Source organism: Balaenoptera borealis (assembly GCF_965194805.1).
Source record: "Balaenoptera borealis genome assembly, chromosome: 20".
Taxonomy (NCBI): Eukaryota; Metazoa; Chordata; class Mammalia; order Artiodactyla; family Balaenopteridae; genus Balaenoptera; species Balaenoptera borealis.
The window spans coordinates 1,173,624-1,201,013 of NC_138879.1; the positions used below are offsets into that span (position 1 = coordinate 1,173,624).

The following is a 27,390-nucleotide window of genomic DNA, read 5'->3' on the forward strand; positions in this document are numbered from 1 at the left end:
CTGAATATATTTGTGCCTCTATAAATGTAGATGGATAACAAACAGACTTAGAAAGACCCATCATACAGACCACTCATCGTGACTTGTACCTTCGTCCTCTTGTCCTTTAAGGGTCATGCTGGCTCATGTAATGTTTTTTTTTTTAAATTTATTTATTTGTTTTATATTTTATTTTTGGCTGTGTTGGGTCTTCGTTGCTGTGCGCGGCCTTTCTCTAGTTGCGGCGAGCGGGGGCTACTCTTCGCTGTGGTGCTCGGGCTTCTCATTGTGGTGGCTTCTCTTGTTGCGGAACATGGGCTCTAGGCGCGTGGGCTTCAGTAGTTGTGGCTTGTGGGCTCTAGAGCGCAGGCTCAGTAGTTGTGGTGCACGGGCTTAGTTGCTCCGCAGCATGTGGGATCTTCCCGGGCCAGGGATCGAACCCATGTCCCCTGCACTGGCAGGTGGATTCTTAACCACTGCACCACCAGGGAAGCCCAGGCTCATGTAATGTTAAATGAGTCTTTTTTAGACCAGTTTTAAGGTAAAGATCCAATGTAAATAGAAGCATTTTCTCTCAGTTTTTTAAAAAATTAATTAGCTAATTAATTATTTTTGGCTGTGTCATGTCTTAGTTGCAGCATGCGGGCTCTTCTTTGTGGTGCACGGGCTTCTCTAGTTGTGGTGTGTGGGATCCAGAGCACTTGGGCTCTGTAGTTTGCGGCATGCGGGCTCTCTAGTTGAGGCGTGCGGGCCCAGTAGTTGTGGTGCACGGGCTTAGTTGCCCCATGACATGTGGGATCTTAGTTCCCCGACCAGGGATCGAACTCACATCCCCTGCATTGGAAGGTGGATTCTTTACCGCTGGACCACCAGGGAAGTCCCCTCTCTCAGTTACTTTTTGATGATAATGGAGAAATCTGTCTAACCTTTTAACATTTGAAATTTTGTCTTTAAATGAGATTAGGTAGCAGAGGTAAAATTCTAGAACTATATTTAAATATTTCAATAGAGCCTATTGTGCTAATTAATCAATTCCAAATGACAACATCCAAAGACTATGTATAAATATTTGGCTTTGAAAAATAAAATTAAACAAAAAATCAAACAAATAATTAAAAGAATCTTTAACTCTCATCCTTAAATGCTTAGTAGAGTAGTAAGTGAAACTTTTCCTAATAATATTCGTCAAATCTCTTTTGCAGAAGAAAAATAAGCCAAAAAAAATCTACTGAGAACATTGGACCAGGAAATATGTCATTCTTTTTATAATTGACTGATATGAAGGGTTATTAATTGTGAAAACAGTAGCATTATTATTTTTTAATATTTCAAACTGTTTTATTGACTTACAGGCCAAGGATTTAACAGACCTGATTTCTTCTTTCATTCATTTATAAAAAATTTATGAATACTTGCTCTATATCAGCCATTGTTGTAGGTTCTGGGAATTCAGAGACTGTTAAGCCATGTTTGTGGCCTGTGCGATAGACTGATGCGTAGCTGTGTGATTGTAATTGGCGGCGTAACTAGTGGAATTAATAGGTCGTTAGGAGAACTCAGAGGAGGCACATCTAAGGTAGCCCAGTAGATTATGCGGGGATCTGCAATTGTGGCATCTTTGTGTAACAATGAATTTCTCAAATGTTTACTGTTAAAATGTAATTGGTAGTGAATTTAGCAAGGCTTCTAAATATAAGGTGAAATATACAATTCAATTTTATTTCTATATATTAGCAACCAACAAATAGAAAATAAACTTTGAAAAAGATATCGTGGTACCAGAAAGCTTCTCTTACCTAAGAATAAATGCAACAAAAGAAATGCAAGGCCCGTGTTTTGAAGACTAGGAAACATTACTGAGAGGAACCAAAGAAGACCTGAACAAGTTGAGGGATATATCACGTGTATGGATTCAAAGACTCAGTGTTATAAAAATGTCAGTTCTCCCCAAATTAATCTATAGAATCAACACAATTCTAAAAAGCAAAATGTTGCAGTGCTTTTTGGGGGGAGGAGTGAGGGAAACTGGCGAGCTGATTCTAAAATGGATGTGAAAATACAGAGGGCTCAGAATAGCTATGGCAACCTTATACCACCAGATATTGAGACTAATATTAAGCTATAGTAATTAATACAGTGTGGTTTTGGCACGAGGATGACCAGTGTTTTACAGGAAAGAGACCAAAAAGTGGACTCACACATAGATGACCAATCTGATTCATGTCGAAGGAAGTATTGCAGCGCAGCAGGGAGAGACGGGCCATTTCAGTGAATGCCGCTGTGTCAGCTGCGTAGCCAGATGGAAAAAGAATCCTGCCCCTCACTACATCCCATCGCAAAATTAATTCCAGGATTGTAGATACGCAAGTGATAGGTAAAACAATAAAACTTTCAGAAGAAAACGTAGGAGCTTGGTAAAGATGTTCTCAATAGGAAACAAAAAGTGATAAAAAACAAAATGTTGTTAAATTTAAATTCATTAAAATTAAAAACTTCTGTTAATCAAAAGAGACCACTAGATAATATAAGAGCAAACTCAGAGTGGGAAAAGATATTTGCAGTTCAGATATTGAACAAGAAAATTCATATCCAGAATTGATAAAGAACTCCTACTAATCAATAAGAAAAGGAAAGGCACCACACATGTGTTAATTAATTTTCTCTGTTAAGGATATTAGTTTCTACTGAGTCTTTAGCCAAGCACAGAAATAATTATTTATCTGTCTTTCTGCCATTTATGTCTGTCTGTCTATCTCTCTCTCTCTCTCTATATATATATATGAAAATATTTGAAAGACAGTTTCTTATAGTTTAGCTAAATATGTATTAAATACAGCAAAATACACTTTGAATTGTATATTTCTATAGAATTGTATAATTGTCTCATATGAATTATACTGTCAAATAACTCAGAACGTAACACAAGAGTACTTTACTACAGAAAGAACAATAACTTATTGTGACCACATTTGACAGAGTCTGCCAGATCTTGGCCCAGTGCCCATTCCCACTTTCTTAGTAATACAGTACAGCCCTGATTTTATTTAGGGCAACATTAGACACAGTTTTAAAATTGCAATCTCTTACCTTGCAGGTGGAGTTTGGCTTTTAATGTAGTTCTAAGTGAATGTGATGCAAACAGCATAATTAATTTGCTTTTGACAGGAACTTGCAGGAAAGCCCCTTAAAAGGGTTTCCACTCAGCGAATATGGACCCTTTGCCCTTGTCCCGTCACCCTTTGCTCTTCCTCTCCCAGGTGTTCAGAGCTGCAGAAGCCATCCTGCAACCATTCTGGAAGTTGAATCGCAGAGACCTTCACCCCGACATCTTTGAACTGCCGAGGTCGCAGCCTATTTCTGAATGTTTTGTTACCCAAGGAAAACATAAAGGGCCTGTGTTGCTTAAGCTCTGGATACTAGGTGTTTTCTTACATGTAGCTCAAGTAATGCTTGAGGCAGCATCTAAGGAAAAGCCAACACCCTTGTTTACCTCTCTCTATTACCTGTAAACATTAGACATTCACAGAAATACACCCCAAGCCCTTTTCTGCTCCTAATTTGATCATCAAGTTCCACTCTTGGATTTTTTGGAAGCCAGAGTTACACATTGAAGGAATGGGGTTTTTTTTGTTTTGTTTTTTTTTCCTTACCCTTGAAGTTAAATGGAATATGGAATGATGTGTGATCAAGCAGAATCTTTTGTATCTACGGCAACTGAGAACGCTGCGTTTCTACACAGACTTCAAGTATTTTACAAGACTTGTTTTTATATTTTTTGGTTAAATTGTGGAAGGAGAATGGAGTGGGGTCTTGCATTTTCGGTCAGTATAAAATAACATTTTCTTATAGCAGTTATTATTTACTTTGAATTTTTCTTAATGTTTAGGTATAAAAGGTCTTTCATGTGCTTTAAATTGTTTTCTATTTTGATTATAGATGATAAGTCAGTTTTTTGAAGGACGATATCCTACTTTTTATGAATGTTGAGTACACAAAGCTCTTAATTACATTAAAAATATTTGAATAATTATTATTTATTTTTAATAGTCAATCTGTGCTGAAGTAGAATAAGAACCAAAAATCAATTTCATATGAAGATCTGTCTTAAAAGTACTGAATAAACCAGGTCTTCCCTCCTTGATTTACCTTCTCTTGTTTTCTTTCTCTTTTGCTTTTGCCTACCCTCCATTCATCCTTAAGAATTTAATACATGTTTATTCTGCATACCATGGCAATTAGTTAATAATTAAGATACAAAAGAATTATAAGTTGTAATTTCTTTTATTTGGGAGCTCACGATCTAGATGAATAGACAAAGCTCACACATTTGAAACACTCCCATACTCTAGAGAAACATACAGTGTGCCAGGAGAATGAAGATGTTAGGTCCTAGAGCACAGAGAGAAGGGAGATGTTGACGCCAGTTGGTGGATCAGAGAACCCCACAGAGAGGAGAGGAGGCTTGAGTCAACCTTGAAGATGGATTGTTGGATGAGGAAAAATACGGAGGGGTTTTCAGATAGTGTGAGGAGCGAAGGCGAATCCAGAATAGCCAAGGGAATCAGAGTGTGTAGGGGCAGAGCTTGCCGAGGACAAATTAAGGGGCCTTCGGGTGGAGGTCTAATGTGAAAAGCACTGAAGGAGAGAGAGCCTTGAAATCCACGTCTTGAGTTAGAAACGGAAGAAAACAACGTGGGCTCGACTGTGCTTGCTTTAGAAATTCCTTAGCAGATTTGACCACGAGACTGATGGCCTATGGGTTGGTCATCTTCGAACTCTGATCACTGAATTTGGAAGCTGATGACTTAGTATTATCAAGGTTGCAGTCTCCGGCATCTACAAAGAGATACTTAGGTACTAAACATCATGCCATAATCTAGAACTCCAGACTTCCGTGTAAGAACCAGAAATGGAAAGGTTGGTGTTAAATAGCAAATTCGTGGGCAGGAATATGCCTTTTGTTCTCATCCAGTGAAACTGTCTGCTTCTCACTGAACAGCTCTGCTCCTCAAACCTTAAAGTTTAACTGTGTCTGAATAAATGTATTTGAATGGTTTTTTTTTTCCCCCAAAATCTAACATGAAAAACTGAAGGGAGCCTTTTCATGGTTTATTTCCTCATGTTTTATCTAATCTTAGCACCTACCAAAAGGTAGCCTGAAAGAGGACATTGTGTGCAAGTTGAAAAGAAGAAATATCTCAGCATATCAGCAAAGCAGAGCAAGAAGTGATACAAAGTAGCCAGTGACAGAATGGTTGTCACATGAACTGACAGGTGCTTCAGAAAAAATATTTTTCAAAATTAAACTGGGGTAGAAAGACAAATTAAATCTTGCACCACTTTGAATGAAAGGTGCCATTTTCATGTCACCTAGCTGAATAGCTTTCTCATTACGTAAGGACCTCTCTTTCCTGTCACATGTAAAAGAGCAAGGAAAATAATATATCGTCTATCTCATTTTCTAAGTGATAGAAAACATTAGATTCAACACTATTTTATTTATTTTATATGTGTTATAAAGAATTTGGCCCTATTAAAAATGTTGAAAGTTGTCTTTTTTTTTTTTTTTTAAATTGTTCATTCAGCAAATTTCAAACCAAGTTTGGTGCACTGTGTCTTTTTGGGGTTTTTGTTTTTGTTTTGTTTTCATTTGATCAGTATTTATTGAGTCCCCATATGCTCCAGGCAGTGTGCTGAATGGTTGGGATACATGAGTGAACGTGGAGTTACATCCCTCTGGGGGAGACAGACATTGCAAACAACCCTAATGAATAAGTAAATTATATAGTATACCTAAAGATGCTGTCTCCTGTGGTTAAAAAAAATCATTCAGGCAAGGAAAGGGCGGCTGGGAGGGCTGCAAATTAAAATAGGGTGGTCAGGGAAGCCTCAGTACAAAGGTAACATTTAAGCAGAACTTGAAGCCTTTGAAAAACAAGCTACATGAATGTTGGTGGGGGGCTTCTAGACCCCAAGATGAGAGCTTTGCTGGCACGTTTTAGGCCTAGCAAGGAGGCCGGTGGGCTGGCGTGTGGTGGTGATGGGGGAGGTCCAGAGCCCTAGAGATGGGCCGAGAGAGGTACTGGGATTGGATCATAGACTGTGGTCCACTCTTTGACTTTTTTTTTTAAGTAACAGCTTTATTGAGGTATAATTCACATACCAACAGTTCACTCGTTGTAAGTGCACAATTCATTGGTTTTTTAATATATTCACAGAATCGTGCAACCATCATCATGATCAATTTTAGAAGGTTTCCATCACCCCACAAGAAACCATACCCTCCCAAACCGCTTTCACCCTAGGCAATCCCTAGTCTACTTTCTGTTTCTATGGATTTGACTCTTCTGAAAATTTAATACAAATGGGATAACACAATACATGGTCTTTTCTGACTGCCTTCTTTCACTTTGAATACTGTTTTCAAGGTTCATCCATGTTGAAACGTGTATTAGTACTTCATCCCTTTTTATGGCTGAATAATATTTCATTGTATGAATAGGCCACATCTTGTTTATTCATCAGTTGATGTACATTTGCGTTGTTTCTTCTTTTTGGCAATTATGAATAATGCTGCTATGAATATTTGTATATAAGTTTTTTTAGTATGGATGTATGTTTTCATTTCTCACCTCGAGTGGAATTCCTGGATCATATGGAATTCATATGGGTTCATGTGGTTCATCTCTGAGTTTAGTCTTTTGAGGAGCTGTCAGACTGTCTTCCAAAGTGGCTACGTCACTTGACATTCCCACCAGCAGTGTACGAGGGTTCTCATTGCTCCACATCTTCAGCAACACTTGTTATTATCTGTATTCTTGATTATAGCCATCCTAGTGGGTGTGAAGTGGTATGTTGCTGTTTTAATTTGAAATTGCCTGATGACTGTGATGTAGAGCATCTTTTCATATGCTTGTGGCCATTTGTGTATCTTCTTTGGAGACATGTCTTTCCAGTTCCTTTGCCCAATATAAAATCAGGTTTAATTGCCCGTTTATTATTGAGCTGTAAGAGTTCTTTACATATTCTAGATGCAAGTTCCTTTTCAGAGAGATGGTTTGCAAATATTTTCTCCTGTTCAGCACATAACAAGGCCTTAATAAAATCTTGTTGAATAAGTATTTGGATGTTCAAAATTATATTTCCATCGCAGTGTCATTGTAGCTTTAGAGTTTAGTCAATTGCATACCAATTATAATTTCCCTGACTTAAAACTATTAAAACCTGTCAAAATAAATGGACATATCCTTCATTATTTTATCATCTTTAAATTCAGCATTATGATTGGTGAGGTGTTGAAAATCTGTCATTTTAATGATGGACAAGTGACAAAAATATGGAATACAATTTGTCATTTAAAAATTTAATATTTGACTTTTAAATTTTATAGATGGGAAAAGTGGAAGCCGATCTAACTAGATCCAAGTCTCTTCGTGAGGAGCAGTCAAAGGAGTTTCTGTGGCAGCTGGAGGACGTCAGGCAAAGATACGAGCAGCAGGTCGGTCCTTCATCTGGCGGCTGCCTTTGATTCTCTCACGCGCCTATACTCTCTCTGCTAAATATCTCTTTATGTCACAAAATCTCTGCACAATGAAAATATTTATAAGAACGTTATTACCAATATATTTGACATATTTAACGTAATGGTTGTTTCACTAGAATCTAGAAACAGAGAACTTTAACTCTCCGCTGAAGTCTGTTCTGACAGTTGGCTAAACTGAACGTTTAATTGAAACATTTACTGTGGTTCTTGAGTTCTCCTCCTGTCAGAGCACAAGTTTGACTTATTTATTTAGGAAATAGTTTGGGGCACCTGCTGTGGCCCAGGTACTGTCGCTGAGCCCGGGCAGAGCGGTGAGCAGGGCTGACAGGGTTCTTTCCTCACAGAGCTTGGACTTTGGCGGGCAGCCGGTCCATCAGTTAAAAATGAGATAATTTCAGGGAGTGAGTTGGGAAGCAGAAGAGAGGGCGTGTGCGTAGACTTGGCCGGGCGGCGGGTGGAAGGGCCTGACCGGCTCGGACAGGTGGGCAGGGGCCTGGTGCTGAGAGTCCTGGTGACGGGAGGGGCCGCGAGGAGGCTCTGGAGGAAGAGGGTTCCAGGCTGGAGGGGTGGCAGCAGGCGGGGGCTGTTCGGGGAGCGAACGACACTCGGGCTGGATTGGCCGGAGCACCGAGGGGAAGGGTCTGGGTGGGACCAGGACGCGGGGGCAGCAAAATGAGTTTAATTCTGTGCTCAGTACCCTGCCTCTTCTTTATTAATAAAAAAGGCTTTATTTTTATTTTTTTAAAAATATATCCCTGCAGACTCTCGGAATAGTCAAGGCAGCTATTAATATTTACTTGTTTGTCTAATTTGCTTGCCTTGTTTCCTTAACATCTAGAAAAATATTGATTAGCTTAGTCACTCAGTTAAAATTGTCTCCTAGACAGTATTTGAACCTTTTTGTTCTGGAAATCTGAATAACTTTTTCTTTCATTATTTTATTTTTAATCCCTTATTAAGTGGGTCCTTCATCTGCAATTGCTATAGAAATATTTTCACATGTGCAAGATGATATATGCTCCTGGAAGATTATTTGAAATAATGAAAAAAAGTTATAAATAAAGCCAATGATTAAATTATTGTAAATCTATACTATGGAATGCTATGTACTTATTGAAAAGATTGATATAAATTTGTAGGAACCAACAGACACAGATTTCTAAGACACAGTGTTAAGGGGGAGATAAAGCACATCACAGAACAATTGTTATATTATGATCCTATTTATGTAAAATTAAAATATATGTGTCTGTATCATATAGCTAGATATGTTAGTTTAGCTTTAAAATTCTAGAAGATTACACATGTCTATAGAATGGGCGTGAAATAATAGGTTAGATTATGATAAATTGACACTTTCACTGTATGCTTTAAATGAACTTTTTTACTTAAAATTTCACAAAGAGCATATATCATGCATTACTTGCATAGTTAAAATATGAAAGTTATGAATGTAAAGAAACAATAGAATAGAATAAATATAGAATATTTATATTATATCTCTAGTACTTTAAGTGGGTAATAAATTTGGATTGATGCAATACAAAATCAATTCAAGCAATTACACATAAAATTGTATATACGTAAAATTACATAAGAGGTGAAAATCCTAAAAGATAAGAAAAGACACAGAAGAAAGAGCACTAGCAGATTATTTCAGAAGTACCAAAAGTACCGAAAGTCTGGGTAATTTCAGATTTTCTCACTCCCAAACCCAGTGCAATAGCATTATTTTCTCAGAATCTTCTTTAAACAATGGTGTGAGAATGAAGTATCTAATTTCTGATTAATAGATGATGGCAGTGAAAGTCATTCTGACATACACCAACTTGAAAACATGTATTTCCACTGACATACACTTTCTCTAAATAGCCGTGGAAGACGTTTTCTGGGCCTTTAGTGCTGGAGTGGAGGTGGCTCGGGAAACTAGTTTAGAAACCAGGCATAGAAACTTACATAAGAAGTGGAGCCCACAAGTAGGAAGAGGTGGGGGTCAGAGGGAAACTGAGGGAATAATTCATCAAATATAAATAAGAATATTTAACGAGGGCTTGTTAACAAGATATAGTGTATAACCGAGGTGACTTTTGGATTAAAAGCTGTATAGAAGCACTAATAAAAACAAGAAAAATGTCAGTTTCTCCATGTAAACTGATGAAGGAACAGGGGAGAGAAGAAAACCAAGTTTTAAACTCTTTCTAGGACACCTATGCTCATCAGAAGCTATTGTATGGCAGGGTGAGTGTGTGTAAGGGGTTGAGAAGTTCTCTGAGCGTTTTTAAAGTTCTGTTTTCATTTTGATGATACCCGTGTGGATGACAAGTTTATAACCGAGTGTGGCCAGGTCACTTCAGGGCCTGATCTGCATTTATTCTGTGATCATTTTGGCACAGCTCTGACTTCTTAAAGTTGGATGTAACAAGTAAAACCACTGAGGAAAATGAACATTTGACTAAATATAAATTATTTTAAGTTAAAGAAATAATATTTGCCACAAATATCGTAGACAAAGAGTGATTCCCTTTGTCAAATTAATAAATGTATAACCAATAAAAATAATTAGCATATAAAGTAATTAGCATAAATTTTAGCAAAATCATTAATGCTCCAATAAATGACCTGGCAAAGGAAAAGAAACATATAAGAAATAAATTGAGTAAACGACCATGTAGAAACATCTTCAGCCTTGGTATTAAGAAAAATGCAAATTAGAATAGTGATGTACCATCTAAAGCTGGCCAAAGTTTAGTAAAACTGGTACTTTCATATATTGCTAGTGGCGTTATAAATTAATGTAGCCCAAAGGACTTTGGCAGTATCTACCAAGAGTCATAAAGTTTGTTTACCTCTTCTGGCCAATTATCCTTAACCTTGAAAATCAGACAGAAATATTCAGACAATGATGTTAATTATTTTTCAGATGGTGGAATAATTATTTTTCAGATGGTGGAATCATGGTTGATTCTTTTCTCACATGCTCTACTTTCACATTGTGATAGTGTCTTTGTAACGTGACAGTCACTTTTTTAGTGTAAAAGTAAATTTATATAAACTCGTTTGAAGGAATGTTAAGCTTCATAGGCTTTTCTCTGAGTGATAGATTTAAAGCTGTACCAAATTTTTGGCTTTTAAGTCTTGAGCAAAAATACTTAATAAGGAAAATTGATTCTTTAAAGAATTCATACTATTAATGGAAGCCATACACTATTGCATCAATTTTTCTGTATTTCATTTTCATGAGAAAGAGAGAAATGATATAAATGTTATACAAGCGTATAATAGGAATTTTTTAGAAACCACACAAAGGTCTCTGAGGTCATTGCAGGGTTCACCTGCTTTTATTCTTCCTGTGTCTGTAGGCCTGTTCACTAGAATCCGTGCAGAGAGTGAAGACCCCAAGCAGTAACCTGGAAAGGAAATACAAAAGCAGGAATATGAGCTAGTAGGTTTTAGGAGAATATTTTTTGATGTGATAATATACGAACTTTTTAAAACCTCTCTTTTTTTAAGCAGAAAATTCTATTAACTGGAACAGCATTGCCCCGACCACTCCAAATTGTTGAGGTTTTTATTGTGAAAGCTTATCATGAGAAAAGATAGGCATATGGTAGCAGGTCCCTACGAGCCAGCTCGAGCGAGTTCACTGAAAGGGAAGCCGATTAAACTGAGCTTATTCCCTTCTTTGGGCAGACTGGCCAGGCTGGTAGATAAGGAAAGAGGAATAGATGTGATAGATTTGGACTTCACTGAGCCGTCTGACAAAGTCCTTCTTGAAGGCCGAATAGGAAATATGGTTTAGCCATTGGTTCATTTACGGGGTTAAGGGATAGTTCAAAGGGCCATCTCTGAATGACGATTGTCACCCTAAGTGAGATTTCTATGTGTCACACTGGGTAATGACATAAGAGGTTAGTTTCCTGCTTCCTTAGAGTTCAGAGGAGTAGCTAACATGTGGGATATGAAAATCAGTTTTCTGAAGCTTTAAACAGATGAAATTAAGAAGATTAAGTTTATTGGGATTGAATATAAAATTCCATGCTTTGGTTCAGAAAATCATCCTTAGAAAGTATGCGGTGGGGGAGAGGTAAGGTTGTCTAGGTGGCGGGTGACAAGCAAGACAGGAAGAAGCCCCTGGGGCGATGGATCCTGGAGGGTAAAAGATACCGTCTCCTTGTGCTGTTTTCCCATCAGGTTGTATGAGGAGTAAGTCAGTTCTGGTCACCACATTTTAAGTAGGACACCGACAAACTCAAACATGTTCAAAGCAGAGTTTCCAGAATACGGGAACGTTTGGGTCTAGGTCAGAGGGAATATATCAAGGAATAAGGGTGTTTGCCAAGAGAAGACGAGACTGAGGAGGGTTGCATATCTATCTTTAACTCCAAGGTCTGGAATAGAGGAAATTTTATGATTGGTTTGTGTAATAACAGTCATAATAGCCAACAGTCAGGAGGTCACACTCTGAGCCGGCTACCGTTTCCACCTGCTTTAGGTGACTTCAGCCACTTCCCGTCCTCACAGTCATCTCGCGAGGCAGTGCCGTTGTTTATTATTCCATCTCCAGTTGTAGAAACTGAGCACCTCCAGTTAAGTCACTGGCCGAAGCTGCCGCACAGTTAATAGGTGATGAGATCAGACGTGAACGTGAGCCACGCTCTTAACTTCACTCTAACGGACCCCCAGGGGGCTCCAGGGGGCAGAAATTGAGCCTCTGGGTGTGGAACATTTTGGGTCAATTCGAGGTGGTTCTTTCCTAAAGAATTATTCAAATGTGCAGTGGTTCGTCTCGTGACAAAGTAAGTTGCCCACCTGAGCGTGTTGAGGTGATGTCTGGATGTCCCTCCCAGATCCGACGTTCTGTGACCTGCGCCTTCGTTGATTCGCCCCCAGCCTCCCGCCCGGCCCCGTGTGCCTCTTGACAGCCGTAGGCGTCTCCAACTTACTTACACACCTGTCCATACCTGCCTTCTCTACCTGCCACTCAAGTGCGAGGGTGACAACTTTTCTATTGTCTTGTCTTTGCTTAGGAGTCCACAAATCTTGAATGCTACGGGTATAGCATTTCACCCTGCAAGGGGATTTACATGCCGTTCACCAGGCCCTTGCTTCTCAAACCGGGGAAGGCGGCCCCTGGGGCAGCGCGTGAGCGCTGGGGTGCAGGGCCCTGATGCCTGTTTCCTGGAGTGTTGGATTCACTTGATTACTTTGTGGGAAAGCAAAGTGGTTTTACTATTGAGGTAACATTCATTTTAAAACAAACATAGACTTTTCCTGTTTTGTAAAATGCAAAATTCTCATGAATTTTAAAGATAAAATAGGACATTTCAAAGAAACTTCCAGTTTGCAGAGGCTGCTTCAGGCTATGCCCTCAGATCCCCCAGGGGGATATTATTCATTCTCACTGCTGTGAGGGGTGCTTTGGTGGAAAAGTTTTAGAAGCACTTATCCGGTCCAATCCTCACATTTTATAATGAGGGAACTCACATCCAGAGGAAATGAATGACTTGTGCCTTCTGGGCCTCAATTTCCTTATTCAGTGCAATTTGTGAGCCACTCCCATTTAGAAAGCATCATGCCAGGAACTGTAATGAAGTGAAAAAAGCAAAGTGGTATTTTAAAATATTTTAGCCAAAATGCAGGCATAAAGCGTGCAGATGTGGAGAGAAAAACATCAAACACATGGGATAAACACTCACACAAATATCCTGTAAAGCCCAAGCTTTCATCAAGATTTCCTGTTTCTTTCCTGTATAACCCATTGGAACAAAAAGACAATTCTAATTGTCTTTTCACAAACCTCATTCAAGTTGGAAACAAAGAACAAAGCAGGCATGCTAGGATTTCCTGAACTATGGAGAGTTTTTTTGGCAATCCCATCATATCATTCTTCCATCTTATATTTTATATCTTCTCTTTTCACTACAAAGCCTTTAAAGGGAAATGTAGTTCAACAGATAAACAAGTGGTCAAATTCTCCAGAAAGAATAAATACTTATTGTTGATGATGATAAAAATCACTGAAGGGCCAAATCCTTACACAGTGCCGTTATTTGAAACAAAATATTTTACTAGCAAAGACAAGTCAGAAATTGTACAAGATAAGCAACTGGGAAATTTTAAGGGCAGTTGAGATATTTAAAAAGCAGATAGCGTGCAATACCCAGTTTTTTCTCTGTAAGTATTTTAGTTTTTAGTTTTCTAGACTTTTTAGGTAATATAGCCTGAAGACATGGACCTCTTTTAAACTAGACCATTCAGTCTACACTGGGAAAGGACATAGCAGAAAGCAAGAGAGAAGAGACAGGGTACCGGCTCCCAGCGCAGGCGGGGTGGCTGGCCTGGGAGGACAGGCCGAGGCCTCAGCTGTAAGGGGAAGGGTGGACGCGGCACAGAAGCCTGTCGATCTGCAGTGGGAAAACGAGGACGTTCTTATTCCTGAGGGTTTTCTCTGTGAAACAAGAGGGAAGATCATTTGCTGACACTGAAGGAAGCACGTGGACAGGAGAGCTGACGGAAGTGGGGGTTGTTTGAGAGTATTTTGGTGCTGGCGTGACTGATAAGACTAGAACAACTTGGTAAAATGCCTTTTTGGTACTGAGGTCGCAGATGAGGTGGATGACCATGAATCTGTGAGCCTCCCTAAAACTTCTTCAAAATGGATTTTCGCGTGATTTATTCATTTCTGCATCTAGTACACCTCTGTTATTCTCTTTGCCTTATTCGTCTTGCTCACCTTGTCACACTCTTTTTAAAAGTCTTTTTTGCTTGGCTTTCCTTTTTCAGTTCGTAATCGTTTCTGAGCCTCAGCTGCAGTCACTGGACTCCTTGGTGGTGATCAAGACAAATTCGATCCCTGACCCAATGATGCACTAAGTCTTTCAGGTTCTTTCTTTTTCCATAACTGCCTGATCCAGCGCGTGCAGCCGTGCTGCAGGGCACAGATGGGTCTTACAGGCAGCAGGCAGAGCCAGGTTCCTGGTGTCTTAGGGTCCAGCATGAGCGATCCAGACTCTGAGGCTGCAGAGCCCGGGCCTGTAGTCCAGGCCAAGTTTCGGGAGCCTGGCTTCACGGAACGTGCGCTGACACTTGGTGAAAAGCACTTCAGGCAGGGCCTCTTCTTCCTTTTGTGTTTCTTTCTCTTGGCTTGAAGCTTTTCTCGTCAAGGTTCAAACAAGTGGCACCTTCACCTAGCGTGGGAATGAAAAGGGCAAAGATGAACATAGTTTTTCTCAGTGACTGTAATATGAAGCATAGATGATTTGTTTTAGGGATACTTCATTTTAAAAAATGTTTCCTAGACAGTGATATGGCTAAGCGATGATCCCACTCTCCAGGTACCTTAAAAATCTAAGGTCAAATCACGTCTTTGCAATCATTCATTACTTAATTCATGTTTACTGAGCACCTACTTTGTGCTAAACACTGTTCTGGGCGCTTAGGATGTGGGTGAACACAGGAGAGTCTGTACTGATGGTGGAGGAAACAACAGTCCCCCAGCCTTAGGATATACTGTTCCGTAAGGTCATGGTCACTGCTGTGAAGTCAAGCAGCACAGGGTGTCTGTGAGTGAAGGGCTATTTTACAGAAGGGTGTCATTTCATCTAAGACGTTATTTTAGAGAAGGTCGTCAGTGAAGGACTCTAAAGAAGTGATATTTGAATTAAAACCTGAATGAAGTGAAGGAGAAACCTTACAGAACCTGAGATTAGGAAAGGAGATTTCAGGCAGAGGGAACGGGCAGGGACATGGCTGGAATGGAGTGAGCGGGGGCGGGGCAGATCCTATCAAGTCCTGTCGACTGTGCTGGGAGCTTGGATTTTGTTCTGCGAGTGGCGGGAAGCCACTGGAGCATTTGACCAAGATCTGGTTTGTGTTTAGAAAGATTCCTCTCGCAGCTTTGTGGAGTGCTGATTGTACAGGAGGTGGCAGAGGACGCAGGGAGGGTGGTTGGGAGGCGACCGGAGTCTGATAGTCAGAGGCTTGCGAGAGGTCACCGTGGCTGGACCGGGGCGGGGCAGTGCAGGGCGGGGGGTCAGCCTTGGGCTGTGCTCTGCAGGCAGGACTTGTGGATGAAAGGGAAATGGAGCGTGAAGAAAAGAGGGGACTCGAACATGACTCCGGCTTCCCCGCCGAGCCACCAGGTGAATGGTGGTGACAGACACTGACACGCAAGAGAGAAAAGAAAAGAAGTGCCAGGGCTGAGCCCGGGGACGCAGTGACAGCTAGACGTGGGGACGAGATGGAGGAAATAGCAAAAACGCCTGAGAAGGAGCAGCTGGTGGGTAGAAGGAAAAACCAAGGAGGTGTGACTTCCCGTACGCCATGTGCAGCCAGTGTTTCAGGAAGGAGGACGTGAGTAACCTGTTGTTTAGGTGTCGCCAAGACGGGAAGTTAGATGGAGACTGACAGCTGACCACTGGGTTTGGCAAGAAGGTCTTTACCACCTTGACAAGTCCAGTTTCGGTAGAATGTGGGAACAAAACCCGAGTGATGTGGGCAGGGAGAGAACAGGGTGTGAGCAGCCCGTGGAGGGACTTTGAAAGAAAGGGGAGCGGGGAAGTGGGGTGGTCTCTGGAGGGTTATGTAGGGTCAGGGGAAGGATACAGTGAAGACATCCGTGTTGATGGGCATGGTCCAGGGGAGAAGACAGTGCTGATGAGGCAGAGAGCGATGGGGTCACTGTGAGAGAGACGGGCTTAATTTGGCGAGAGCAGACGCTTCAGCGCACGGAAGGAAGGACTCCCTGGGCCACAGGGCCAGCCGGGCATTCACGTCAGAGGAGGGCAGAGACTGTGCAGGTGACAAGTCAGTTTGGTGATAAGGAAGATGAAGTCGTTCTCTTCTGACTGCAGGAGTCCCTCGGTCTCCACAGGGGATCCGATACCCACATCCACGGATGCTCAAGCCCCTCATATAAAATGGCGTCGTGTGTGCGTATCACCTACGCACATCCTGCCGTGCACTTTACGTCACCTCTAGGTGACTTACAGTACCTAATGCAGTGTAAGTGCTGTGTCAGTAGTTGCTGAAACGCTGCAAATTCAAGTTTTGCTTCTTGGAACCTCTTGGAATTTTTTCTTCGATCCTCGGTTGGTTGAATCTGTGGAGGGCCAGCTCACCTTTTAGTTTTTGATTTTTGCTCCCGAGTGCCACTCATTCCACGCAAAACGTTGAATAATTATGCTGCATTGTAGTCAGTGTGAGGACAGTATGAAGACAATAAAGCCTTCGTCCATATGGTGGAGGAGTTTATAACCTGATTGATCTGTTTGTCCTTCTAAATTTTATACTAACTGGGAAACTCTGATGGTTTTTATTTTTCTTATTCTACAGCAGGGATCTACTAGATTAAGACGAACTGAATGTGTTTTAGATAAACGGACATAAGGTAAAATAAATTAAAATTAAAATATACAGTTAAGACATGTGTTTTTCAACAGTGTTGAACTCTGCCTAAGAGGGTATATTCTTAGTTATCTCAATTTTAGTGGCTTGAGTAAACGATCATTAAACCACGAAGAAAAATCTTCGTGAAACATTCGACTCTCTGGCTCCTTCCTGGGTTTTAAGTGAGGTCTGCCAGATAAAAACACAGAAAATCGTAGCTGATTTTTCAAAAAGTTCTAAACCCTCCAGGTGCTTATTGTCACTCATCACCTGCAGGTGGGGGGTAAGTATTTTGAAGTGTTAACTGGGAAAGAAAACTGCCGAGAACAGGACTTGCTTCCTGCCCGGGCAGCACGGATGGGCTGATCTCTGCTGGGCCTCCAGCCTCCAGCCTCCAGCCTCCAGCCTCCAGCCCTCAGCCCTCAGCGCATGCCAAGCTTGGGGCTCCGGCGGGCGTTGGTCCCCGGCTGTACAGGTTGACTCTGGAGGAAAAGGAGTGAAGAAGCAGTGCAGGCCGGCAGAGCCTCGCTGTATCTCTCATAGCGGTTAGCACAGTCCTGTGAAACTTTCAAAGGAAGAGAATTTGTGTGCTGAACTGAATTGCTGATTGACAGATTTCGTGGATGGCTCATTTCGTTGTAGCAAATACCTAATCCTGGAGCCACAAGGCTCTCCACAGGTGACAAATTCTATTTCTGTTCTTGACACACTGCTGACTTTTTACTGTTTTCTTTTGGTGCCTGTTTCTATTAACATGTTCAGAAAGTCAGACCATATTGTAGTATTTTCTGTGCTAAAATTTTTTTTCCTCTGACTCCAAAGGCTTGGAGTCTTTATTGGTCATGAAATGTAATGTCCAGTAGCACATTTTATATCATATAACTGCAATTTATAAAGAAAAGATTTGAACATCTTTTAGTAAAGAATCAGTCTAGTGAAACGGTGCTATCTTTACAGTAGACTCTGTCTCACTGGACCTAGATTTCTGGAGCTCTAGAGAATTTGGTAACTTATTTTGACATTTCAACTGTGCTGTTTTGCAAATGCAAATGGAAAATTGCTCAGATACATAGCCTGATGATGTTAAGTCCTCTACTTCATTAAATGGAAAAACACAGGGTGTGATACACTTGCCTTTTAGTGAGGATTTTAATGAGTCTTATCAACGACACAAAAGTAGTACGGAATTTCACAACCAAGAAGCAAAAATTTTCACAGGGATCCCTTGAGTAGGATGTGGGATGATGTGGGAGTGTCACCTGGCAAGCCCTACAGAAAATCCTCGACTTTCAATGGCTAGCACTTTATATCAAAGTGCCTTTTGAACTGTTATTAGTCTAACGTATATAATTATTGACAATTTTGAGCTGACATTCATCGCTTTTTTTAAGTATGTAGCATGTTAACGAAGCTTGCGATTTTACTAGGTAGTGGTCTTCTCTACTACTCCAGCCGTGTTGATCCGAGGTGGAGATGCCAGGACTGCCTTGGCACAGTGCTGAGGACGAGGTCGAAGCCTCAGGAGAATGAGAAGATTAGAGCAATTTGTTACTTTAGGCCAGACACCCTCCACCCAGGGAGGGCCTAGGAGGTGCTGAAGAAGGCATGGTGATGGGCCCCTGATTCCACGGAGCGGCTCCAGGCTGGCTTCCACCGTGTGCCAGGCCCACCGTAGGCACTGCTGCCACTGCTGGTGCTGGAGCCGGGCGGCCGACTTTCAGTGGGCTGCTGGGGGTCTGCCAGTGGGGCCCTGAACATCAGATGGATGGTAGGAGTGACCGCTGCAGTGGGCAGCATGGCGGGAGTGGCCACCAAGGTGTCTTGCCCTGCAGGGGTCTGTGGCGATAGTGAATAAAGCACGGAGTTCTGAGGGATAAGGCAGAGACCAACGGGAGTGATACTTGTACAATATCAAGAAAGAAAGTCAAGAGCTGGCAAGTGAACTTTAGACAGTTCTCCACTTCAATGGAAAATCATGATTCAAGTTTCCAGATTTAAGTTCACAGACCCAGAATCCATGTGCTTGAAGGGAGACAATGTCTCTTGATAAAGGCTCTTGCAACGTGACAAGTTAATATTCCCCCCAAAGGGAGCTGTAGCCATTTGACATGATAAATGCATACTACGAAGGAAGCAAAAATTCTAGCAAAATCTTATCTTCCAGAAATGACTACTGTTCATCTCAGATGGTCATCATCCCAGACACTTCTGTGAGGTAGTAGAAGGATAGATAGGGATATAGACAAGAGCAGTTCTTAAAAAATGGGACCATGCTATATTTGTCACTTTTACTAAAATATTTAATTTTATGTGAAATCAGTTAAAGTAAAGAAGCAGGGGAAACTGAAGGAATTTCTGAAGTTTAGAAAATTGGTTCTTTACCATACAAGAAATGATTTCTTAGAAAGTTAAGAAATAAAGATTACAAATACATTGAGATTAGAGGCATTTTTGAATTTTATGGTTCAGTTTTTACTCCCTGTTATGAAAAGATAAAAGTAACATGCTTCCACTTCCTTCCATCCACCCCTACCTTTCTTCTATCAGTTATAGTATTATTTATACATTGTTGATTTTTGTAACATTTATATTCTGTTCCATAACCATGCTTCTCACAGTCATATAGTTAGCTTTTTAAGTTTAAATCGACGACATGCACACCACCAGAGCTTTTTCGTGTCTGAGTCCTTTATTTTGATTCATCTGTTGACTGCTGAGATTTCTTCAAGTCCTTTTTCCCAGAAGGGCATGTAGCTGTCGTATCCACTGTGTTTCTGCCTGCCTGAGAGTCACCATTTGTTCCCTTATTTTGAAGGATAGTTCGGCTGGGCATGAAAGTCTCTGCTCCTCCTCTCTTTCCCTGAAGCTTGCACACATTGACCCACTGCCTTTTGGCACAAAGGTTGCTCTTAACACAGCTTTGTCAGTCATCTCTTGGTTGCCTAAATTTCGTCCTCAAGTATTTTTTTTCCAAGAGTGGTTTAGGTTCTATAATCTTTGAGTTTTTCCATGTTTGAGTTTAGTTATAGTATTCTTGAGCCTTTCTTTTCCTCAGTCTAAATCAGTTTTTCTTGGTATACAGTTTGCTTTTTTGATATAGGCATTTAACTCTTCATTCATTTCAGGGAAGTCTTCTGATAAGGTACCTGTGTACACACGGATTTTCTTTCTTTTTTTTTTTTTTTTGGCTACACTGCGCGGCATGTGGGGTCTTAGTTCCCTGATGAGGGGTCGAACCCGCGTCCCTGCATTGGAAGTGCAGAGTCTTAACCGCTGGACCACCAGGGAATTTCCCACACACGGATTTTCTTTTTCCACTTTCTCTCTATATTATCTTTTCTTTGTGTCCTTCATGGACCTTGACTGTGATTATCTCCAGTCTTTCGTCTATATCAGTGGTTCCATTTTTAGCCCTGTTTATTCAACTCGTTTCTAATTTAGAATTTATTTTGTGATGAAGTTATTTGATCCTTAGTTAATTCTGTTGTTTTGTCTTCTTGTCTTTGAGTTCTTCTTTCATTGCACTCATGTTCTTACTAAGTTCTCCTATCACTCTAGTTGTTTCTGATTTTTAAGGTATGTTTTCCTCCCCTCCAGAATGATGGGGCTTGCAGAATATAGATTTTGTCTTCTGGTTACATTTGAGGTTATTTCAGTTAATATTTTTGTACTGCAATTCCTCCTTTTTTATGTGTTGGGTGCATTCTATTACGTCTATAATTTACTCTTCTGGTTTTGGAATTTCTGACCTTGAGGAGTATTACTGGGATGCGTTGATCTTCTATATACTGTGTATGGAGAAGTAATGACTTCAAAAAATAAGATTATCAAAGCATGTTCAGGCCATATTTGCTAGCACTAATTCTGCTGTAAAACAGTTAGGAGAACTTAGCGTGTGTATTCCAAGGCCCTCAGGGACTTTGCTGTCTAGCACCCGCATCTTGTCGTCTCAGGGCCTGGGTGTGCTCCTACCCCAGGACACGTGCATGGAGCTTCAGGCGAGGGAGGAGGCCATCGACAAACGCGGTAGGATCTGGTCTGGGAGGAGGGCTGTGCCTTCAGGGATCTCAGAACCTCAAGGTCAGAATGTGTTGGGGTGGCATAGTGGGTGGGGCAGGGCCCTTATTCATCTCCTGTTGGATAATTTCGTGTGAGTCAACCTAGTAGCTTCTAGGCAATAAAGCCATTTTCTCACGCAGGCCCCAACCAGCAGGCTATCAAGTCCAGCGTCACAAAGGCTGGCAGGTGCTCCTAGGCGCTTGAACGTGAGGCCTAATCACTCCCCTTGTCCTGGGAGAAATGCCAGTCTGCTTTCACACCAGTCGAGTGGCATTACAAGCATAGTTACCTGGCCCACAGCTCCATGCTTTTGGATTAGGGAGCTTAAAGCCTTCCCTCCTGCATTACAGGGAGCTCTTTACCTGGCCTTACTTAAGAATTCCTTGGTGATGGGGCCTCCTCTTTCCCCTGGAGCATAGATTATGGGCTCTGGACCACCTTGACTTAGAGACCCCACTGACCACTTCATCATTCACCCTTGCGGGTGCTGTCTGCTGTCCCATCCTCCACACTCTCCATGACGTACCACCTCCTGGTAACCACTAGCTCCATTGCACATTATTGTGGTCAACGAAAAGTATCTAGTAGCTCAAGGTAAAGAGAAGATGCTACTTCATGTTTGCTGTTGAGAAGCACCCACATGTAAAGGACATTTATCTACCTGGAAGGGGCTAGGTTGAATTTTAACACAGATCCACCTTGATGATGGCATTGAATATGGTTATGAATATCATCATCAAGATGTTCCCAGAACATTAGGGTTTTTCTCCTGGACCCTACCATTAATCTGGAGAGGACACCCCTGCCTGAAATTGCTGACAGTGAGGAAACCTAGGCAAAGACTAGAAAGGGCTTGTAACCTCTAGAAGTTGGCCAAACAGCATTGGATCGAGCAGACAGGGCTGAGCGATTTCATTTGAAAAGGCTCTGGCAACCTTGAGATTTGTTCATTAACCAGGATCACTGAGCAACAGACCCTGACAAAATAGCAAACTATTTTAATAGCTTAATTTGTGAACATCTATCTTTAGGCTTCAAATGCCATTATCTCTATTTCATTTGTTCCTGACTTTTTAAAATGAATGGACGGAAAGCAGGGTCACTGGTCCAAGTGTCAGAACTCCTCAGATAACTCAGAGTTTCTATGGAAGGGTGTTGGCTCTAGAGCCTAGACCAAGGCAGCGCTGTTACTAATGATCTCACAGCCAGTCCTGGTCTTGTGTCTTTTCTTGGGGGAAAACTTCTGTAATTCTTCTGCCTTAATTATAGGTCAATCGGTTACTTTTCCTTAGAGTATTGTAAAATATTTTGCTTTCTGTCAATTTTAAATCACACCATTCTCCCAGTTTTTTTGAGGGTTTTGAGAATCAGATCTCAGTAGAACTTTTTACCTCTTTCTATTTCCTTTCAGTGTGCTACATGTTTAAATGTTTTACTAAAATTTATAATTTCATTATTATAATGCTTGATAGTATAACACTGAGTAGAAATAATAATGTGTCCAAGACTGTTCTAAAAATATCCTAACTCAGTAATTCATATACTTGGCTGCCTGAAAATGATGCAGTAATATCAATAAAATTTTAAATTCTCTTTTTTGTTGGGCTTGACATTGTAGTTGTGTGAATCACAGAGAAAACCATGCACACTTATTTTAAATAATCATAGAAAACTTTTCTACTTGACATAGTATATAAAGAGAAAATTTATATGCATTTTTTCTGTATATTGCCTATAGTAGAATAATATGCAAGAAAGATCCCTAAATTTTAAACAGACATAAATTCACTAGAATGCGTCTTTGTTCTCAGATGCAAAATAAAATTTTCCATGTTATTTTCTATACTATCTTGTTCCGATAAGTGTGTATATTCCAGAGTTAGTATACTTTTCTTTCTTCTAAATAATGTAGTAAATTTATGAGTGGTCAGGAGTTTATTGTTGATTTGCCCACCCTCAAAGAAAAATCACAATAAGAAAACATTTTGAAACCTAAATTTAAAAGCAATTTTAATCTGTGTTCTCATTCTTAATTTGCCATTAGAGGATGAGAGTTTTAAATCTCCAGAGAAAATAACTTCTGAAATGTGGTGCAGCATGCCTGCCTGGAGAAATGAATGCTATAGCTTTAAGATAAGGGAGTCTGGTGATTCATTGCACGAAACAAGATCGATTTGGAGCAGGCTCCTACTGTTAGCTTTTTTGAAGATGGATTCTCACGCCGAAAATAACACAACGTATTCTAGATAACAGCAGTTTTTCCCCCTGAAATCCACCAAAACTGAAGAAAAATCCAAGTGACTGTTCTTAGCAGCTGTGTGGCCTGGAGTTCACTGGGGAAGCTGGCTTCCTGCAGTCCCTATTCATCACCTGCTTCAAAGACAGCCTGGCTGGCTATAGTGTGCAGGCCAGGTAGGGTGCCATTGTGCACAGCCTGGGAGGATTAGTATCAAAGCTGCGGCAACCAGGCCCTCGGTCTCGGGCTGCCATTCAGTCTAGCAGGGAGAGGCTAAGACTGGCCAAGGTCACAGTCTCCAGTGTGGAGTGGACTGGGAAAGGATCCTGAGAATAGAATGCTTTTTATGAAATCATGGCGCAAGCCTGCAGCACAGCAGGTGCCCCTCTGGAACACATAACATCTGTTTATGTTGGTCTACCGTAGCTGACAACAAGATAATAGAGCTTTGAAATTTATCATTTTATTTTTAGAAAGACAACTGTATATACAATAATCCAGATGCGTATTTAGCTTCGATCTTTTATTTGAAAACCATAAAGAAAACTGACCGATTTAATTGCTGCTTTTTACATTGTATATATTTCAGCAAAAAGCAGAGCGTACTGACTATTAACCGTTTATAACCATTGCTGGTCAGTAATACCCAAATTCTTGGGGAGGAAATACCTAACATGCGACATAATTTTTTTCAATGCTTCAGGCATTTGTGTCAACAGATTGCAGAAGGATTTACTGAATATGCCCAACTGTCTTGAATATTAGGAGGTTTAGATAAAATCCACCCCCCCCCCCAAAAAATGAGAGTATTTTAAGGGTGAGGTAATAATGACGCAAAAAATAAAATTTTCAACTTGGGCAAATTAGAGAAAAATTAAGCTGGCCATGAGTTGTCATGACGACAAGGATGTTCTGTTGATGAACTGTCCTCATTGTCCAATCAGATAGTAGAGCTGAAGCTGGAGCACGCACAGGAGAAGACGCACCTATTACAGCAGCATAACGCAGAGAAGGAGAGCCTAGTCCGAGCCCACGCACGGGAGACTGGAGACCTGGAGAAGCAGCTCCTCACTGCCAATATGGAGCACGAAAAGCAAATCCAAGAGTTCAAGAATCGAGAGTCACAGGTAATTATCAATAATGTTTGATAAAACGGGGACCTATTTTTAAAAAGTCATCAGCGTTTCATGTTTTCTTATTATTCTTGTTGATGCACGCTGTTTGATCATTTGCAAAACTGACAAATAAATGTGATTTTTTTGTTTTGTCCCCACCCCCCCTTTTGGGGGATGAATAAAGCTTTAACTACAGAAACCACAGGTAGCCAGATTAAAAATCCCATGGCGCGCTATAACTTGGCCCCTTTTTTATAATCTTGTCTCAGTTCCTTTCATGATGGATTTTTTTTAAGGTATCTGCCCCTTACCCCTCCCCTCAGCCTTAGCAAATCCCCAGGAAATATATCAGCCTCACTCCTTGCTTTTTGTTTTAATCTCTGTAGGTAATCAGGCAGCTGTTTTAATATTTGCTTTTCCTTCCTAGTGTTGCTTTTTTTCTTTGGACTCTATATTTGATTAGGTTACTGAGATGGTAACTGATAAAGAGAAGGGCTACCCCCCATGAGCACGCCACGCCTCCTGCCTCACCCCTGCAGTCCCTGCTGGAGGCCATTTGCAGAATAACCCCCAGCTGTGGCAGCATTTGACTCTTCAAACTTAGGGATGGAATGAGCACTGTCAGCATGGAAAATTACCTTTATAAATTTCAGATGGAAAAAAATCTCATCGGGTGTGTTTCTTTGTGGTGCAATACATTCTCTACGGTATATATAATCAGAGGCCTTTAGTGTTTCCTCCTGAGGAGGTTGCTGTGAAATTTTATTAAAGGAAAATTGAAGAGCAATTGATACCAATAAAAAGATAATTTTCTTTTCTAATAAAACCATATCATCTGCTAGGTCTAAATACCTCTCTCCCATTGAAATCTAGCCATATTATCCACACCACACATGAGCTTCTTCCTGGTTATCCTTCCTCCCCAAATAACATAATTTTTAAACAACGAAATAGACCGTCTGTTTGTTATAATATGTGTTTAAGCAATTTCATAATTATCTAAACATAAAAGTACTGCTGATTAAATAGATGTTATGTCTTGAGTGGAAGGCGGGAGACGGTAAGGCAAAGAATAGGGCTGTTGGTCATCTTCATTTGACCTTGGGTTGTGTTTTACCTTCGGATAAAGATGGAGGCACAGGCTTTTTTGTCAGTCACACGCATTTCTAGGAAAATTATTTAAATTTGTTTTATGGGGGTTTGTTAATTAAAGAGGTAGTCGTCGTAGTAGCCCTGGTACCAGAATAGTCAGGTGGTTCCTGTGAAATCAACGTGTGTTATATTTTTGCCACCAACCTCATTAGAGCCTTTATAAAATATATTCTGATCTTTTAATTGTTAGTCATACAATTTGTTAAGAATATTTTCAAACTTACATTCTCCTTCGAAGATGATGTTAAGCCTTACCATTGTCTTCTTTGAGAAGATATTTGGGTTCTGAATCAGTGTAGGATCTGTTTGCATGGTAGAATTGAATAATCGATACAGTTAAATACATTAATTTATACAACTTCTAACTATTTTCGTGGTGTTGTAGAAAGCTGACACAGACAGAGGCCAAATTTAGAGGAAATCTTTGTGACTTTGCATATGTCGTATCTGCCATATATTGGGTGCGGTTCATCCAATGATAACAAAAGGGAAATTTTAGAATTATTACATATAATTAAGCCACAGGGAGAGTATAATGAAGTTATTAATTGAATTTCTTCTAATTGAAGTATTAATCTGACCTCTCCAAATGCTGTAGCATATGATTATATTTCTGAGATTTTCTGTCTTTCTTGGAACAATTGGAATTGCTGTCCCGGGAATGCTAGCAAGCAATGGAAACTTAGGCTAAATGCATTCTTGATCAAAATGAAAATGATTTTCTGCAGACGCTATACTAAGTTGTTTTTAGAGAACATAGTTTTAAAAAACTCTTATCAGTAAGTTATATTTTAAAAAATCTTATCGTGTATACCAAAATGCTGACAACTTGTATTTATTTTTGGCTATTTATTGGGGCTATTAATTCACAGTTTCCTCAGGTAAGTCCTAAATTTTCCAAATATGTCTTTTCATGATTGTGGTCTAAATAATCTAATGCATAATACCTTTTAGGTTCTGAATTCCATTCACAAATTTCAAAAAAAAAACAAAGTGACATATTTTTTTAAAAATAGAAGAGCCTTTTTAAAAATCACTGTTTTGTGGTTTGATGCAGAACAAACACAAGTATCTTAAATACTGGATTGTGTAATGTTTTATTTGAGTTCCAGGGAGACATTTGATTTTCAGTTCATGCCCGGCTGCTCCCGTTTAGCAATGGAGGCCATTTTGTAAAAAGGACTAGTTGGAATATTTAAGCAAAAGAGGACCAGTGTAATATCTATTCTATGGCTTTGTTTGCTGCTTTTCTTCTGTCAGATTCTTCATTGCAAGCAATATACTAGAAATCTACTTTTGGCTTCTTTCGAGTATGTAATATGTTGTATACTAATAAAACCATTGTTATAAAGTATAGTCACCTACCTTAAGGTGAATCATATCAACTGGGAGCTCCCTTTTGGTGAATATGCTATATAATTATTACAGGTGCTTTGTTACTCAAGTAATTTCTGTTTTATAGAGAAACGATAAGATACAGTAATACAACTAAGGACAATTAACCATTTTTCTCTTTTTATTTGGTGCATTTAGCTAATTACTCTATGCATACATTATATTTTTGCCATAATTCCTTGATTTTCAACGATGGGAGAGTTTATGTTGTGATACTTACATTTGCTGAAATGCACATTAAATTTTCCTGCCTTCATATAAGATGTTCAGTCTGGTATGTACCTGAGGTCATAATGTTTAAGGAAAAGCATCCAGATCAGTAGATTTCAAGACATATGGAAATTCGCAACCTCATTATCAAATATTTCTCATTGGCCAGATCCCTCTTATTGAAGTTATTTTGGAGAATGATTTGCTTGATTCCATCATGTTTTTTAACATAAAGGAAATTTATAGTTTTGTTGTGATCATCTTAGGAAAGCTTCTTCTAACATGGTAGTCCTCATGTAATTCTTGTTTTGCTT

At 40.2% G+C, this 27,390-nt stretch overlaps 1 protein-coding gene across 21 annotated transcripts in view; it reads left to right on the forward strand.

The window, feature by feature from the left end:
* Positions 1 to 27,390, forward strand: part of CEP112 (centrosomal protein 112) — a 413,727-nt gene that overhangs the window by 177,837 nt on the left and 208,500 nt on the right. For all 21 annotated transcript variants that reach the window (XM_082370414.1, XM_082370412.1, XM_082370410.1 and 18 more), the window contains 2 exons: positions 7,370 to 7,477; positions 24,149 to 24,331. In XM_082370414.1, coding sequence (XP_082226540.1) covers positions 7,370 to 7,477; positions 24,149 to 24,331 — 291 coding nt within the window. The remainder of the gene's footprint in view (positions 1 to 7,369; positions 7,478 to 24,148; positions 24,332 to 27,390) is intronic.